We start from the raw sequence: 16,045 nt of genomic DNA on the forward strand, positions 1-16,045 counted from the left end.
AGAGAAACCGATGTGGGTCTCAAACTCATAGACTGCGAGATCATGACCTGAGCCTAAGTCAAATACCCCTCAACCAACTAAATTTTAATGATCCAGTTGGCTTTGTTAATTGATTCATGAATTGAGCAGCATCCCAACTAGCAAGTAGAAGGGAGCTCCAAAGGGCTATGGAAAAGGGAAGGTTTTTAGAAGTAGAGGGACGCCTGGGTGGCTCAGTCAGCTAAGCCTCCGACTTTGGCTCAGGTCATGATCTCACAGTTCCTGGGTTTGAGCCTCTCGCCCAGTTCTGCGCTGACAGCTCAAAGTAGGGAGGATGTGGGTGCCTGGGTGGCTCAGTCGGTTGAGTGCCCCACTCTTGATTTCGGCTCAGGTCATGATCTCAGGGTCATCATATCATGGTCCTGATCTCACAGTCGTAAGATCATGGCCCTCATCGGGCTCCTTGTTGACAGCTTGGAGCCTGCTTGAGATCCTCATTCATTCTCCCTCTCTCTCTCTCTCTCCCCCATCTCTCTCTCTCTGTCTTAAAATAAACAAACATTTAGGGATGCCTGGGTGGCTTGGTTGGGCGTCTGAATTTTGGTTTTGGTTCAGGTGGTGATCTCACAGTTTGTGGTTTCTAGCCCCTTGTGGGGCTCGTCACTGACGGCAGGAGCCTGTTTGGGATTCTCTGTCTCCCTCTTTCTCTGTTCCTCTCTCCCTCTCTCTCTCTCAAATAAATAAATATTTAAAAATAAATAAATAAACTTAAAAAAATAAAGGTAGAGAGAGTGTGGAGAAAAAGGAAATTATTAGCAAAGAATCCATTTTTTTAGGCAAGGTCACCCTCCTAAGGCGAATGGAAGGGGTCTGTCAGTAAACTTACTAGTGCTGACCAGTAAATTCCTATCTGGAGGTTAAAGGTTACATTTCTGGGGTCTTGCAACTGCAGTCAGCTTAGGTATTAAGTCTTGGTTTACTGACTTGGGTCCTTAACAAGTGATACCATTTGGGGCCTGTGACTTTCTTTTCAGTATCTTCTTTCAGATTCCCCAAATGTTAATACTTTACTACATTTACTTTATGATTCATTTTCATTTTCTCTTTCTCTTTCCCTTCCTCTCCCTCCCTCTTTGCCTCTCTTTCCTCCTTCTGTCAGCCATTCACTCAAGTATTTTCAACACAGTTTAAGTGGAGAATACTCTGCAAATACAAAACCATGTATTATGTTATTCTCCACACCTAAGCTTTTTTATGATACATTATCGTAGGGGTGGTAATTATAAAATAAATAATTAGCATTCTGTCCTCTAAATAGAAATTCTGGTATCTATGCCTCTGAGGCCATAAGATCCCCCCCCTCCCCCATTCACATTACACGATACAGACAACCTCATGTGTCCCAGTGTTTTGCAGGTAGGTACTCACGACGTTTCAAGTGCAGTGGTTAAGGTACTTCCCTTGAAATAACAAATGTGTGCTTTTTTTGTTTTGTTTCTTTCTTCATGAAGACCCGAGGATGAGATGTTTTTACAAAATCTGTCTAGAGGCTACCTGGTGGAAAAGGACCCCAACGCTCCCCTTTTCTACAGAGAAGAAGGAAACAAAAAATTTCAGCAGAAGGATTATATGGGAGCCACAGTGCTGTACTCTAAGGTAAGGCACCGCATCTCAGCAGGAGGGGCTACCAACGATTCCGCGATGCGTAGTTCTTCAGGTCACAGAACCTTACTGCTGACTTGTGTAGCCAGTGGTTCCCTTGTTTACAATTTGTGAACTGAATTCGAAAAAGAAAACTGGCAGAATTCTGCCGTTGGTTATATGCCAAAACAAAGGCATATACGCGTCCTGAATTCCATCAAGAAACTTCTATTCCTAAATTCCCTCAGATACCCTGTAGCAATAGGCTTATTGGACCCATGGCTCTGCCTTGCCCGGGTCTGTCAGCTGTCACTGAATTGTGTGCCCTTTGTATCAGAATGACTGATGAGGCCGTTGGTTTGATAGTCCCAATTTAGAGGCCAGCTAGGTGTTTGGTCAGTCGCAGTGTTTGCTTACAACCGGTATGACTTAGGTTAACTTGGAAAGGAAAATAAGCCCAACTGCCACAGCCTATTTAAATCCCATTTTGAAGGTTGTCAACAGATACAGCAGTACCTAGGAGATGACTACCACGATGAAGCAAATATCTCAATAACGCTAGCCAAATGAATTTCTTGGCTTCCCAGTTACGTTCACACTACACTATTTATTGTCTACTAAGTGTGCCATAGCGTTATATCAAAAAAATGTGGATACCTTAAATTAAAAGTACTCTATTGCTAAAAAAAAAGCTAACTGTCAGCTGAGCTTTCAGCAAGTCGTGATCACTGATCACAGCTCATCGTAATGAATATAATGATGAAAGTTTGAAATATGGCAAGAATTGCCAAAATGTAACACAGAGACACAATGAACAATGTGAGCAAAGGCTATTAAATGGTGTTGATAGACATGCTCAAGGCAGGATTGCCACAAACCTTTAATTTGTAATAAAAAAAAAAAAACAACACGCCATGTGTGTGAAGCACATTAAAATGAGGTATGCCTATATTTATTTTTTAATATTTCTTTGAGATAGAGAGAGAACATGAGTCGGGGAGGGGCAGAGAGAAGAGGGAGACACAGAATCTGAAGCAGGCTCCAGGCCCTGAGCTGTCAGTACAGAGCCTGACTCAGGACTCAGACTCACAAACCATGAGATCATGACCTGAGCCGAAGTTGGATGCTTAACCAACTGAGCCACCCAGGCGCCCGAAATAAATAAACTTTAAAAAATGAAATGAAATGAAATGAAATAAAATAAAATAAAATAAAATAAAAACTAAGCATCACTGAGCTAGATTTTGATCAGGAAGAGTGGCTTTTAACAATCTGAGGCTTTTACTGTCCTGCTTCCATCATAGAAACTGAAACAAGATCCCTGAGAGACTTCCGTCCATAATTTTTAAGAGATAAACATGGGCTTAAAGCAGGAATGTACCAATCCTCTCACCACGTCTGTGATCTTTTATATTTAAAAGAATGAGTGTAGGGGCACCTGGGTGGCTCAGTCGGTTAAGCATCTGACTTCAGCTCAGGCCATGATCTCACGGCTTGTGAGTTCAAGGCCCGTGTTGGTCTCTGTGCCGACAGCTCAGAGCCTGGAGCCTTTTCAGATTCTGTGTCTTTCTCTCTCTCTCTGCCCCCCCTCCACTCACACTCTGTCTCTCAAAAATAAATAAACATTAATTTTTTTTTTTTTAAATAAAAGAATGAATGTAAATTTGAAGGGTAAACACCTTTACTCTGAATCTTTAACAGGGCTAAGCTTAACATTTGGAATTAGTTTTCCAACAACTCTCAGAATTCTAACAATAGCCTCTATAACTGATAAGAGCCCTAAATTGTAATGTTATAAAGTATTTAGTTGAATAATGTGAATTCGTGATTCCTGAAGAATTAAATAACGATCCACTGACAAGTGGCTTAATAGTTCCTTTTTACAGAGCTAATCTCTTCAAGTTTATGCATGTGCATCAGAAATGTGATCATATGGGAAGTTGTTCAAGGAAAACAAGTAAAATAAAAAGGGAAATCAGACAAAAAATTAAGGTTTGCTCTGTATGTGAAGGGAGATGAGCCTTCCTATTTCATGAAGCTAGTATTTTGGGGATTATGGTACTTTGCAATTTTCTACAAACCTGCTATTTTCTCTTTTTTTAAATAATATTTGTTGTTTCTATCTGATTATAAAAGTACTATGTTTTGTAAGTTACTTGGAAAATATAGAGAAGCATAAGGAGTAAAAAAGTCACACAGTCAGGGATAGGCACTGTTAACATTTTTGCTTATATCCATCCGGACACTTTTTCCTCTGAAAATGTGTTTTTCTTTTACAAAATTGGGATAATGCTGCACTTACTGTTTTGTAATCTGCTTTTTTCCCTCAACAATTTATTGTGACCATTTTCTCGTGTTATTAAATTTTCCACTAGCACATGATTTTTTTATGGCTAGTTTAGTGTTCCATTACAGAGAACTATGCTTGATTTAACATCTCCTAATGTTGACAGATTGCTTGGTATCACAAGGCTACAAGGAGTGTCTTTCTATGTAAATATTTTTACGCATCTGATTACTTCCTTAGGATAAATTCCTAGAAGAGAATTTGCTGGGTCAATTTAAATGTATAAGCCTTTGGTACTTGGTGCTGGATTGTTCTCTAGGAAAAAACTAGTTAACAACCCTTCTAGTAGAATATGGGAATGTTCATTTCTCTGTATCCTCAGCAATACTAGTTTTTAAGATTTTATTATTTTAGCTATTTATTTTTAATATGAAATGTGTTTACATAGTTAAAATTCAAAAGGTACAAGAATATATACACAGTGTAGTCTATTTCTTCTGTCTCCTGGCCACCACTTTACCTAACACCAGAACCCAGCACTGTTAAATGTGTCTTCCAGAGGTATTTAGCATATATAAATAAATACAATCTCCCATTCCTGCACGCGCATACACTTTAAAAAAAAAATTATTTTTATTTGTTAAAAATGTTTATGTATTTTGAGAGAGAGAGAGCGTACGCACATACAAACGGGGGAGGAGCAGAGAGAGAGGGAGAGAGAGAATCCCAAGCAGGCTCCACACTGTCAGCACAGAGCCCTACTCCAGGCTGGATACCATGAACCTCTAGATCATGACCTGAGCCGAAATCAAGAGTTGGACGCTTAACCAACTGAGCCACCCAGGAGCCCCCACACACATATGCTTTTTACATAAATATACACTGTTCAGCCCCCTGCTTTTTTCACTTAATAATATCTTGAAGATCATTCCACCTCAGAACATTAAGAGCTTCCTCATTCTTACAGCTGCATGGTATTACCTAATATGGATGTATAGTAATTTATTTAGCCAGCATCTTATAGATCAATATGTAATTGATCTAAGTTGTTCCTTATCTTTGGCTATTTCAAACAACTCTATGCTGAGAAACTTTGCATGTAGGTTATTTTGTACCTATCATTGGGGTAAAAGAGAGGCTCCTGGTTGGCTCAGTCGGTTAAGCATTGGGGTAAAAGATTATATCTGTAGGATAAATTCCTAGAAGAGGAGTTGCTGGTTTAATGGAGATATAAATGATATAGATATATATATGAAATACATATATATGTTGCTAACTTGCCCTTCATAATCATGAGACCAACTTATACTCCCACTGGCAACATATGAGAATGCTCATTTTCCCACTCCTTTGATGACTCCATGTGCTATCAGCTTTATTTATCTTTGCCAATCTGATAGCTAAAAAATGGTTTCTCAGTATAGTTGGGGATTTTTTTTTCCAATTTATCAGATGGAAACTTTTTTTACTCTGGTAAAATATACATTACATAAAATGTTCCATTGTAACCATTTTTAAGTATACAATGCAGTGGCGTTAAGTACACTTACAGTGCTGTTTAACTGATGTGGAAATGTTGGGGTTTGCGGCAAATGGTCAAGAAAGAATTGAAGCATCTTGAGGGCAATAAGGGTGGTTTTTATTAAAGCACAGGGACAGGACACGTGGGCAGAAAGAGCTGCACTAGGGTTGTGAAGAGCACTTGACTATATATCTTCAAGTTGGGAGGGGGTGAGGGGTAGAGTAAGTCTCTAAGGAATGTGGAAGCAAGGTTTCCAGGACCTTGAGGGGGCTAGCTCTTGTTAGGAGAAGGTAATTTATTATTGTTTAGTAAAAACTCAGTCTTGAGGTCCTTCAGATGTGTATCAGTGGGCCATAAGCTTGGAGGATGATTGCCAACATATATCTCGGGGTGTTAGAGAGAAAGGAAGTTTCCAAAGGAATTTTTATATGTTAAAGAAGACTTACAGGATCCTGGAGGTCGGGCTAATGCTAAGCTAAGCCTTTTGCCCTTAGCAAAGTATTAGCATCCAGGCGGTTGAGTTCCTAGAGGAGGGTTGCTCGGCCTGTCTCCAGGACATGTCAATGGGCAGTAAGTAGTAAGGAAATTTTAATTTTTTTCCTTTTGCCTTTGTTTCCCACATCACAACCATCATCATACATTTCCAGAACTTTCTCATCAACCAAAACCAACTCTGTGCCCTTTAAACAGTAACTCTCCATACCTCCCTCCCCCTCACCCCAGACAATCGCTGTTCTGTTTCTGTCTCTATGATATTGCCTATTCCAGGTACCTCATGTAAGTGGAATCATACAATATTTGTCCTTTTGTTTCTGGCTTATTTCGCTTAGCATAATGTTTTCAAGGTCCAGTAGAGTTTTAATTTGCATTTTGCTGATTATGAATGAGGCTGAGCGTTTTTTCATATGTTTATGAGCCATTTCTATTTCCCATTAGAACTCTCTATTCATATCATTTGCTTATTTTTCTGTTGAATTATTGGTCATCATCTTATTGATCTGCAAGAACTATCATAAAGTAAAGAAATGAGCCCTTTGCCTGTGACATGAGTTACAGATATTTTTTCTGGTTCAATGTTTGCCTTTTGATACTGCTTTTATTGGTTTGCTGTAAAGAAATGTGTTTTTTTTAATAGTTGTTTAATGTGTATTTATTTTTGGGGGGGGGGGCAGAGAGAGGGGGACAGAGGATCCCAAGCAGGCTCCACGTTAACAGCAGAGAACCTGATGTGGGGCTTAAACTCACAAACGGTGAGATCATGACCTGAACCAAAGTCAGATACTTAACTGACTGAGCCACCCAGGTGCCTCAAGAAATATTTTATGTACTCAAATTTATTAACCTTTTGTGACTTCTGGGTTTTGTGTCATAGTTACAAAGGGATTCCTCACTTCAACATCGCTTTAGATTTTTCCTATAGTTTCTTCTAGTGCTCTGAGAGTTTCATTTTTTACATTAAGGTTTTGATCCATTGAGAATTTGATCCATTGAGAATTAAAGGTTTATCATAAATAGAGGGCCAACTTTATTTCTCTTCCTACTTGTCACAATACTTTTATTGAATAATCCCTTTTTTTTCTCCAGTGATTTGAGATGCTACCTTTATGATAATTCTTAATCCTTGCCAATTTGGTGGTAGAAGGAAAGGAGCCCTGTGTGCTTTCATTTGCATATATTTTACTATCCACAAATAAATTAACTATTTGTTTTCTAAGAAATAAGTATCATTAGTGTTTCTTCTTTTGTGAATTTCTATTTGTGCCACTCACCCTTTGTTGTGTGCAGGACTGTGCTTGCAATATTTTCCTCCATTTTCATTTACCTTTAGGATTGTTTGTGGCTGAACTGGTGTTTGATGCTGCTATCTTCAAAGTGCTTTGAGTATTTATTTCCTCACTCGATCTTCACCAGCTTTGCTCTGAGATAATTAAAAATGAAGCTGAAGCACAAAAAGATCCAGTAACTTTCCGAATTTCATACCGTCTTTCATAGCAGAGCCCTTATCTGGAACAAAGAAAAAAAACCCAAAACCTTTAGAAATGCTTGTTTTCTGGGTGCCTGGCTGGCTCAGTTGGTATAGCACATGACTCTTGATCTCGGAGTCGTGTGTTGGAACCCCACATTGGGTGTAGAGATTTTTTTTTTAATGCTATTTCCCATTTATACTTTTAACCGGTTCATTGTTTTGCAGGGAATATCACATTCAAGGCCTCACACTGCAGACATTTCACTGTGTTATGCCAATCGCTCTGCAGCCCTCTTCCACCTGGGTCAGCATGAAGTGAGTATCAGGGTGCATGGTGTGATTGGAGAGGATCTGGAGGGGGTACCCTGGAAGACTAGACTGTCTTCTCTGCTCCTACCTTAGAGCACTAAACCTAGGCCATGCTGCAGTCAGTTGAATTGGAAGAAAATTGGTATCCTCCAAAATTTATTCTTCCCCGATTCATTTTTTTCTCTCCTGATTCATTTTACCTATCACAGGTGATTATGTGGGGCAGTATTGGTTGACAAGAAAGAGTCATGGCACGTGGCACAGGGCCATGGACTATATCCAGTGGGTCAGCAGTTCTCAGTGTTGAGATCAGCAGTGAGATATGTTGCTAATAATACTTCGGGTTCCAAGTGTTTGCAAACAATTTACTTGTTTGTTTGTTTTTAATGAGTAGAGCATGTTCAAGATTATCCCTTCAATAATGCAGCTCACCCTCAATATGCCTTTTGAAAGGGCAAGTCCAAGTTGCGCTGAAATGCCTGTGTATGCCTATGAGGAAGTGGGCTTTATATGGGCGACTTTCTTGTCATTCCCTAGTTGAGGTCTAAGGATAAGCTCTCAAACGTCATTTTGGCATGTCCTTTTTTGGAATACCACAGAAATGTAAAATATTCCCTACAATTAAGAACTTTTTGGGGGCGCCTGGGTGGCTCAGTCAATTGAGCTTCTGACTTCGGTGCAGGTCATGATCTCGTGGCTCATAAGTTCGAGCCCGGTGTCACGTTCTGTGCTGGCAGCACAGAGCCTGGAGCCTGCTTTGGATTCGGTGTCTCTGTCTCTCTCTGGCCCTCCCCTGCTCACTCTCTCTCTCTCTCACTCTTAAAAATAAGTAAACATTAAAAAAAAAAATTTTTTTTAAGAACTTTTTGAATACTCACAAGTTCATACCTATTGCCCTTTGAACTAAAAGAGACAAGCAAGAATTTAACTCCAGACCCTGAGCAAAAAAGTCCTGGACAATTGAGGACAACAATTGCAAGAACTTGTGTAATATGTAACCCTTCATAACTTTCCCTATATTGGTTATTTCTATTCCCTTCTTGCAGCAGTGATCATCATACATTGAACACATACGATGCCCCACGCATTCTTTTCAACCTTAGGTGTATTACCTTATTTCATCCTTAAAACAACCCTGTGAGGTTGTCCCTATTTTTCAGATGAGAACACCAAGACCAAGACACTTAGAAATGAAGTTCCTTACACAGGGTCCCACAGCTCGTAAGAGGCAGTCAATAGTGGAATGCGGATCTGTCTGACTTCTGTGTGTAAGACTTTTCTTCCTCAAAACAGGAATATTCAATAAGACAAACACAATATCCTTGGCAAGTATTACTTAATCACTCAAAACATCACACAGTAGAATACGATTTAAAGAAATTAGCACGTGGTTATAGTTGCTGCATCTGTAATAATCTCGTAAGTTTCCTGTAGATTTTTGTTACGATTTGCAATAGACACTGAAAGTAGGGACCAAGGGTCATTTGGGGATCTCCTTTCTGTTTGCAGATGTGTCTTAAAGACATCATGAGAGCGCAGATGCACGGGTATCCAGAGAGACTGCAACCCAAGATGATGTTGCGTAAGGCTGAATGTCTGGTGACCCTGGGGAGACGACAGGAGGCGAGCCAGACCATCAGTGATCTTGAAAGTAGCTTTGCTGCCAAACCAACCCTCGCAGCTGCCCAGTTTCAGATTCTGCAGACAAACCTCTGTCGTCTGAAAATGAAGGCACAAGAAAAGGAGAGTCTCACAGAAACCTTCCCGGCAGCTCTAACCAAAGCCTTGGAGGATATGGACCTAAAGGGAGAGAATGGACAAGTCCCCAGCGCATCGTCATCTGTCAGCTTACGCACAGACCCCTTAAGAGGCCGCTATTTGGTTGCCACAAAAGATATTCTCCCAGGAGAGCTCTTGGTGAAGGAGGACGCTTTTGTGAGCGTCCTTCACCCGGGAGAGATGCCACCGCTACGTCACCTAGAGAGCAAGTGGGATACCAGGGTTACCAACGGGGACCTCTACTGTCACCGATGTTTGGACCACACTTTGGCCACAGTTCCCTGTGATGGGTGCAGCTATGCCAAATACTGCAGCCATGACTGTATGCAGCAGGCCTGGGACCTGTACCATAGTGTGGAGTGTTCTCTAGGGGGGCTGCTTCTCACACTGGGTGTCTTCTGCCACATTGCCCTGAGGTCCACTCTCGTAGCTAGATTTGAGGATGCAAGCAACGTCATAAGGAAGCTTTGTGGTGAGATTAGGAACAAAGACACATGTTCACCTGAAAGAGAGACTCTGGTGCAAACACTCACTTGTGACCTGGGAGGGGAGAGTGAGAACAAAGGCAAAATGCTCGAGCCCCCAGTTCCAGGATGTGATCTGAATGGGAAATATGAAAGTAATTACAATGCCGTCTTCCACCTCCTGCCACATACTGGAAACCATAGCCCGGAGCACAGATTTCTCTGTGCTCTAAGTGTCTCTGCACTGTGCAGGCGACTTGAAGCAGCCAGTTGCTACAAGCCAGCGGCGGCAGTGCCTCCTGGGTCGGGTTCAGAGTTGGATGTCTGGGGAGTGGCCATGCTGAAACACGTGCTGCAGCTGCAGTGTAACGCTCAGGCGATCACCACCATTCAGCACACAGGTAGGAGGGAAGCTGTTCTTGCCTTACGGTACTGTCCTTGATGTAGCTAATATCTGGGGAGAAAGAACTGTGAGTGGAAACGGCAGCCTTCAAATCAGCGGTCTGATGGGAAAACACCGCTGGCTACCTCGTGTTGTCGTGATTATGGCATTGAGAAGCTACCTGGCCTTAACAAATTATTTGATTCCACTCTGCCTCGGTTTTCTCATCGCTAAAATGGGTAGTTTATGGGTTTGTTTTTTTTTTAAGTTTATTTATTCATTTGAAAAAGAGAGAGAGTAAGCACGAGCAGGGGAGGGGCAGAGACAGACACAGGACTCAAACTCAAAAATCATGAGAGCATGACCTGAGCCGAAATCCAGAGTCAGACGCTTAACCGACTGAGCCACCCAGACACCCCACTAAAATGGTTAGTTTAATCCCACCTAACTTTACTGAGTTGTGAAGAATACCTTTGTAGTTTGTAAAAATACCTTAAAAACCCAATTGCTAAGGGGGAGTTTATTATGAAATAGTAATCAAAGAAGACTGCAGAAAGAAGGTCTATGGTTGAGTTAGCATATCAAAGTCTTATTCATGTGACTCAGCCACTCGATCGCTTCCCTTTCCAATTGACAGATTTCCCTCAATCTTCTGTTTTAAATTTCCAAGAGAGCCATCTGGCCAAGCACAACTTTTCACACAATACTGCCATGAACTGTTGATCCTTTGGTGCATGGCCAATAATCTAGGGGCCACCCCTAGACACAGACCAGCCTCACCCTGCTTGCCTGAAACATGCCCTATAGATAAGGCTGTTTAAGGCAGATGGAGAGACTGGATGTGCCCAACATCACAGTGACACTGTATTGACAACAGATACTATTAGAAAAGAGATGGTGTTTCCAGCGTTTCTATCGTATGATCTCCATTTTAACAGATACTGTCTTTCAATTCAATTCTTTTGATCTTCTCATATTAGGTAATCTAGAATTTTGTCAACCTTTTGTATGCATGTTTTTATCTTAAATTTTAATTCAGCTGCCAAGTGTTATGATGTATAGGCATTTCAGTAGAGGTGTTTTGGAGGAAGACTCTCTTCCCCATCCTGAAGCACATGGAACATCCAAAAATAGCACTGGATTCATCCCATAATACTAGGAAATCCTATTGCAAGCTAGTCTCTGTTTTCTTCTCTGCTTTCTTTTGCTTCTTTGAGCCATTGCTACCTTCTAAAATACATCTGTTGAGTGTTTTTCCAGAATTTTGTTTTCCCTTGGGTACATTCCCTGGCATTTTAAAAAATACTATTTTCATTGAGTTCTGTTTTTGCGAATATAAAAATATAGTATAGGGGGCTTCCAGATTATAATGGCAGAAAGTTACCAACTCCTGATTTTATTGTGTCATGCTCCTAAAGTACTTAATAGAACAGACAAAAAAGGTAGAAATGTCAGTAGCTCTAAGAACTGTAGAAACTCTTGTCTGGGTAGACAATAGCAGACTGACTCCTGGAACCAGAACGGTAGAGGAGTTTTCCATCCGCTTCCCTCCATGGCCTGTTCCGCACCATCAAACAATCTTAGCCCAAATGTTTTGCTCCATGTGCGTGACATCTCATTATAGTCAGGCTTTTATTTGTATAGCAAGTTTGGGGTAAAAATTTTCATAAGTTCAGAATAAACTTTTGGGTAGCAACCAATTGAGCCACCCAGGTGCCCCTATCTATGAGGTTCTATATTTTATGCATAATTTATTCTTATTTACATGATGTTTAAAAATAGAAAAAAAAGGGGCGCCTGCGTGGCTCAGTCGGTTGAGCGTCCGACTTCAGCTCAGGTCACGAACTCATGGACCATGAGTTCGAGCCCCGCGCCAGGCTCTGGGCTGATGGCTCAGAGCCTGGAGCCTGCTTCCAGTTCTGTGTCTCCCTCTCTCTCTGCCCCTCCCCCGTTCATGCTCTGTCTCTCTCTGTCTCAAAAATAAATAAACGTTAAAAAAAAAAAAAAAAAATTTTTTTTTTAAAAATAGAAAAAAAAATGACTAAATGCAAAAAATTCCAAAATCTTAACAGTAATCAATTCTGAAAGTGGAAATATGGGTGATTGCTACTTTCTTCTTTGAACTTCTTTATGTGTGTGTGTGTGTGTGTGTGTGTGTGTGTGTGTGTGTGTATAAAGATTATATGGGTTTTTTGTTTGTTTGTTTGTTTGTTTGTTTGTTTGTTTTTCCCTATGTAGGCTTCATGCCTACCAACACGGGGCTTGAACTCATACCCTGAGATCAAGACCTGAGCTGAGATTCACCTAGGCACCCATGAAGTTTTTCTATATTTTTAAAATTAAAAACACTGATTCACACAGTAGTAACGTTATTCTAGTAAATTTAAAATGGATTGTATACTTCCTTATTATTCTCCAGGAGATTTTTTAAAAACAAGTTAACTGAGCAAAAAGATGATAAAGATGATAAAATGAGTTTTTAAGTAATTATAAATGGGCTAAACTCTAAACGAATCTTTCAAAATGAGTAAAAATAATTTAGGGGCATCTGGGTGGCTCAGTCAGTCAAGTGTCTGACTTCGGCTGAGGTCATGATCTCGTGTTTTGTGAGTTCAAGCCCCGCGTCGGGCTCTGTGCTGACAGCTCAGAGTCTGGAACCTGCTTCAGATTCTGTGGCTCCCTCTCTGCCCACCCCTGTTCATGCTCTGTCTCTCTTCATCTTTCCAAATTGAATAAATGTTAAACAAAAAATTTTTAATACAATAAAATAATAAGGATCTAGAAGCCAAGATAACTAATGTACTAGGGGATTCAGTACATAATATCCATCAAAACTTGTGTCCTATAGACCAGGGTGATGTGATGTGGGCCAGGAACCAATGGTCAAAAAAGAATTGAGACATTTTCAGCACAAAAAGGTGTGTTCTTGTTTTTGTTTTTAAAAAAATTTTTTTCAATGTTTTTTATTTATTTTTGGGACAGAGAGAGACAGAGCATGAACGGGGGAGGGGCAGAGAGAGAGGGAGACACAGAATCGGAAACAGGCTCCAGGCTCCGAGCCATCAGCCCAGAGCCTGACGCGGGGCTCGAACTCACGGACCGCGAGATCGTGACCTGGCTGAAGTCGGACGCTTAACCGACTGCGCCACCCAGGCGCCCCTGTTTTTGTTTTTAATTAAAGCATGGGATAGGACCCATGGGCTGAAAGAACTACACTGGGATTGTGAGGAGGGATTGATTATATACTACTTTTAAATTGATTGTATACTTTTAAGTTAGAGATAAAGGAAGTTTCCGACAGGATTTTCCAATGTTAAAGGAAATTTACAGAATCCTGGAGGTCTGGCTATTATCACGCTAAGGCTGCTTTTTGCCTCTAGCAAAGCATTACCTTTAGGCAGTTGTGGGCTCCTTGAGGACTGTCCTACTCTGCCTGTCAATGAGCTGCAAGTTGTAAGGAAATGTAATTTTATCTACATTTCTTTTGCCTTTGTTCTCCTTATCTCAGGGCTCAGCAAACTTTTCCTGTAAAGGGGCAAATAGTAAATATTTTAGGCTTTGCAGGCCATCATGTCTCCTTTGCAGCCACACAGCTCTGTCATTGTAGCACCAAAGCAACAAATGACAATGCACATCTGAATGAGTATGGCTGGGTTCCAATAAAACTTTATAATGGACTCTGAAATTTGTATTTCTTATAATGTTTCACAACATGAGCGTTATTCTTTTCATTTTTTTCCAACCACTTAAAAAGGTGAAGACAGTTCTCAGACCACAGTCTGCATAAAAGCAAGCAGCAGGCAGGATATGACCCACAGGTTATAGTTTACAGACTCCTGATATAAACAAAGAGTTGACAAATGTAATAACGAAATCTATTTAGAAAAAAAAAAAAAGCCTGGGGGGTGCCCAGTTGGTTCAGTCAGTTAAGCATCCAGCTAATGCTCAGGGCATGATCTCACGGTTCCTGAGTTCGAGCCTCCCATCAGGCTCTGTGCTGACAGCTCAGAGCCTGGAGCCTGGTTCAGATTCTGTGTGTCTCTTCCTCTCTGCCGCTCCCCTCCTCCCATTCTCTCTCTATCTGTCTCAAAAATAAATAAACATTAAAAAAATAAAAGAAAAGAAAAAGCCCACAAAATTAGGAACAGTGAATATAGCCAATAATATAATTTTTTTAACTTTAAGCAAATATTTAATATGATTTTAGACTATTAAACTTGAAAACATTAAGTAGAAAACTTTGTAGGGTTGCCTGGGCGGCCTCTAACTCTTGATCTCAGCTCAGGTCTTGATATCATGGTCGTGATGTCAAGCCCTGCATTGGGCTCTGCGTTTGGTGTGGAGCCTACTTACAAAATAAAAGGAAGGAAATACTTTGTAGAAAATATAAATTGCCTCGATTTTCTGAGGAGGAGAACACTTCAAAAGTCCAGTGATTGTGGAAGAAATTGAAAAAGATAATGAAAATATTTCCATAAAAACAAGCCAGACCAACTCTTTTCCGGATAAGTTTTTTAAAATTTTTAAGGACCATATTTAGGCCACTTTTTTTTTTTTTTTTTTTTTTTTAATTTTAGAGAGTGTGTGCGCGGGCTGTGGAGGAAGGTTGGGGGGAGAGAGAGAGAGAAAGAGAAAATCTTAAGCAGGCTCCACGCTCAGCACAGAGCCCAAGAGGGGGCTGGATCCCACCACCTTGGGATCGTGACCTGAGCCGAAATCAAGACTGGCACACTCAGTCGACTGAGCCAGCCAGTCACCCCTAGCCACGATTTTTTTTTTTTAATAAAGAAAGCAAAGAAAAAATGATCTTCTAAGGAAAAGATCATTTTTATACACTATAAAGTGTTCCAGGGCATGGGGGAATCTGGAACCCTTTCCCACTCATTTTGTAAAGCCAAGAAGAAAAACTATAGACTAGTCTCACTTGTGAATATAGCTGTTAGAACCCTGAAAAAAAATCACTGCCATATCACATCCAGTAGTTTACTGACGGAACACTACTATAAGACCAAGTAGGCTTTCTTCCAGAAATGCAAGGATATTTTAATTTAGAGGGATGTACAAGAAGGCTTGTGTAAATGCAGAGACAGGCCATATCCTTAGATGGAAAGACTGAAAACTAAACATGGCAGTTCCCCCACATTCCCCAAATCAGCGTAATGCAATTTCACACAAAATTACAATTGGATTTTTCCTGGAATTTGACAGTGATTCTAAAGTTCATCTCGAATAAGCGATGAGAATGGCCTTTTTGTAAGAGTACCGAACTCTTTTACTGGGTCCTTCCGAGCAAGCTAAGGCAGCAGCTGGGGTGAGGCCCTCCCTTCCTGCACAGAGCAGCACGCCCTGCAGCGTCTGCTTGGCACTCGCCCTCCCAGGACCTTGGTGTCCGAGCTGGCCTGCATCTCCCCTGCCCTCAGCCTGTATGACCTGACCTGGCGGCGGTCAGGAAGGCTAAGGTCAATGCCCCCATTAGAGCAGAGGGTGTAAATGTCCTTTGAGAAGTTGGAGCTGATGGACCCGCCCCAGCAGCTGGCGTTGCACCCGCAGGAGGTCCTGCCCCGCCACCACTGCTGCCCATCTGAAGAGAAGGAGGTGGAAGCAAAGAAAGAAGAGCCTGAGGAGACTGGGGGCGCCTGGGTGGCTCAGTTGATTAAGTGTCTGACTTTGGCTCGGGTTCAGATCCTCTGTCCCCCTCTCTCTCTGCCCCTCCCCC

General features: G+C 41.2%; 1 protein-coding gene across 3 annotated transcripts in view; it reads left to right on the forward strand.

Moving 5' to 3' along the window:
- The window catches only part of SMYD4 (SET and MYND domain containing 4), a 69,518-nt gene that overhangs the window by 17,126 nt on the left and 36,347 nt on the right, over window positions 1-16,045 (forward strand). For all 3 annotated transcript variants that reach the window (XM_053892968.1, XM_019429595.2, XM_019429593.2), the window contains exons 3-5: window positions 1,491-1,635; window positions 7,621-7,710; window positions 9,214-10,348. In XM_053892968.1, the coding sequence (XP_053748943.1) occupies window positions 1,491-1,635; window positions 7,621-7,710; window positions 9,214-10,348 (1,370 nt within the window). The remainder of the gene's footprint in view (window positions 1-1,490; window positions 1,636-7,620; window positions 7,711-9,213; window positions 10,349-16,045) is intronic.

This window comes from Panthera pardus, unplaced genomic scaffold (assembly GCF_024362965.1).
Source record: "Panthera pardus isolate Hobbes unplaced genomic scaffold, ASM2436296v1 HiC_scaffold_3, whole genome shotgun sequence".
NCBI lineage: Eukaryota > Metazoa > Chordata > Mammalia > Carnivora > Felidae > Panthera > Panthera pardus.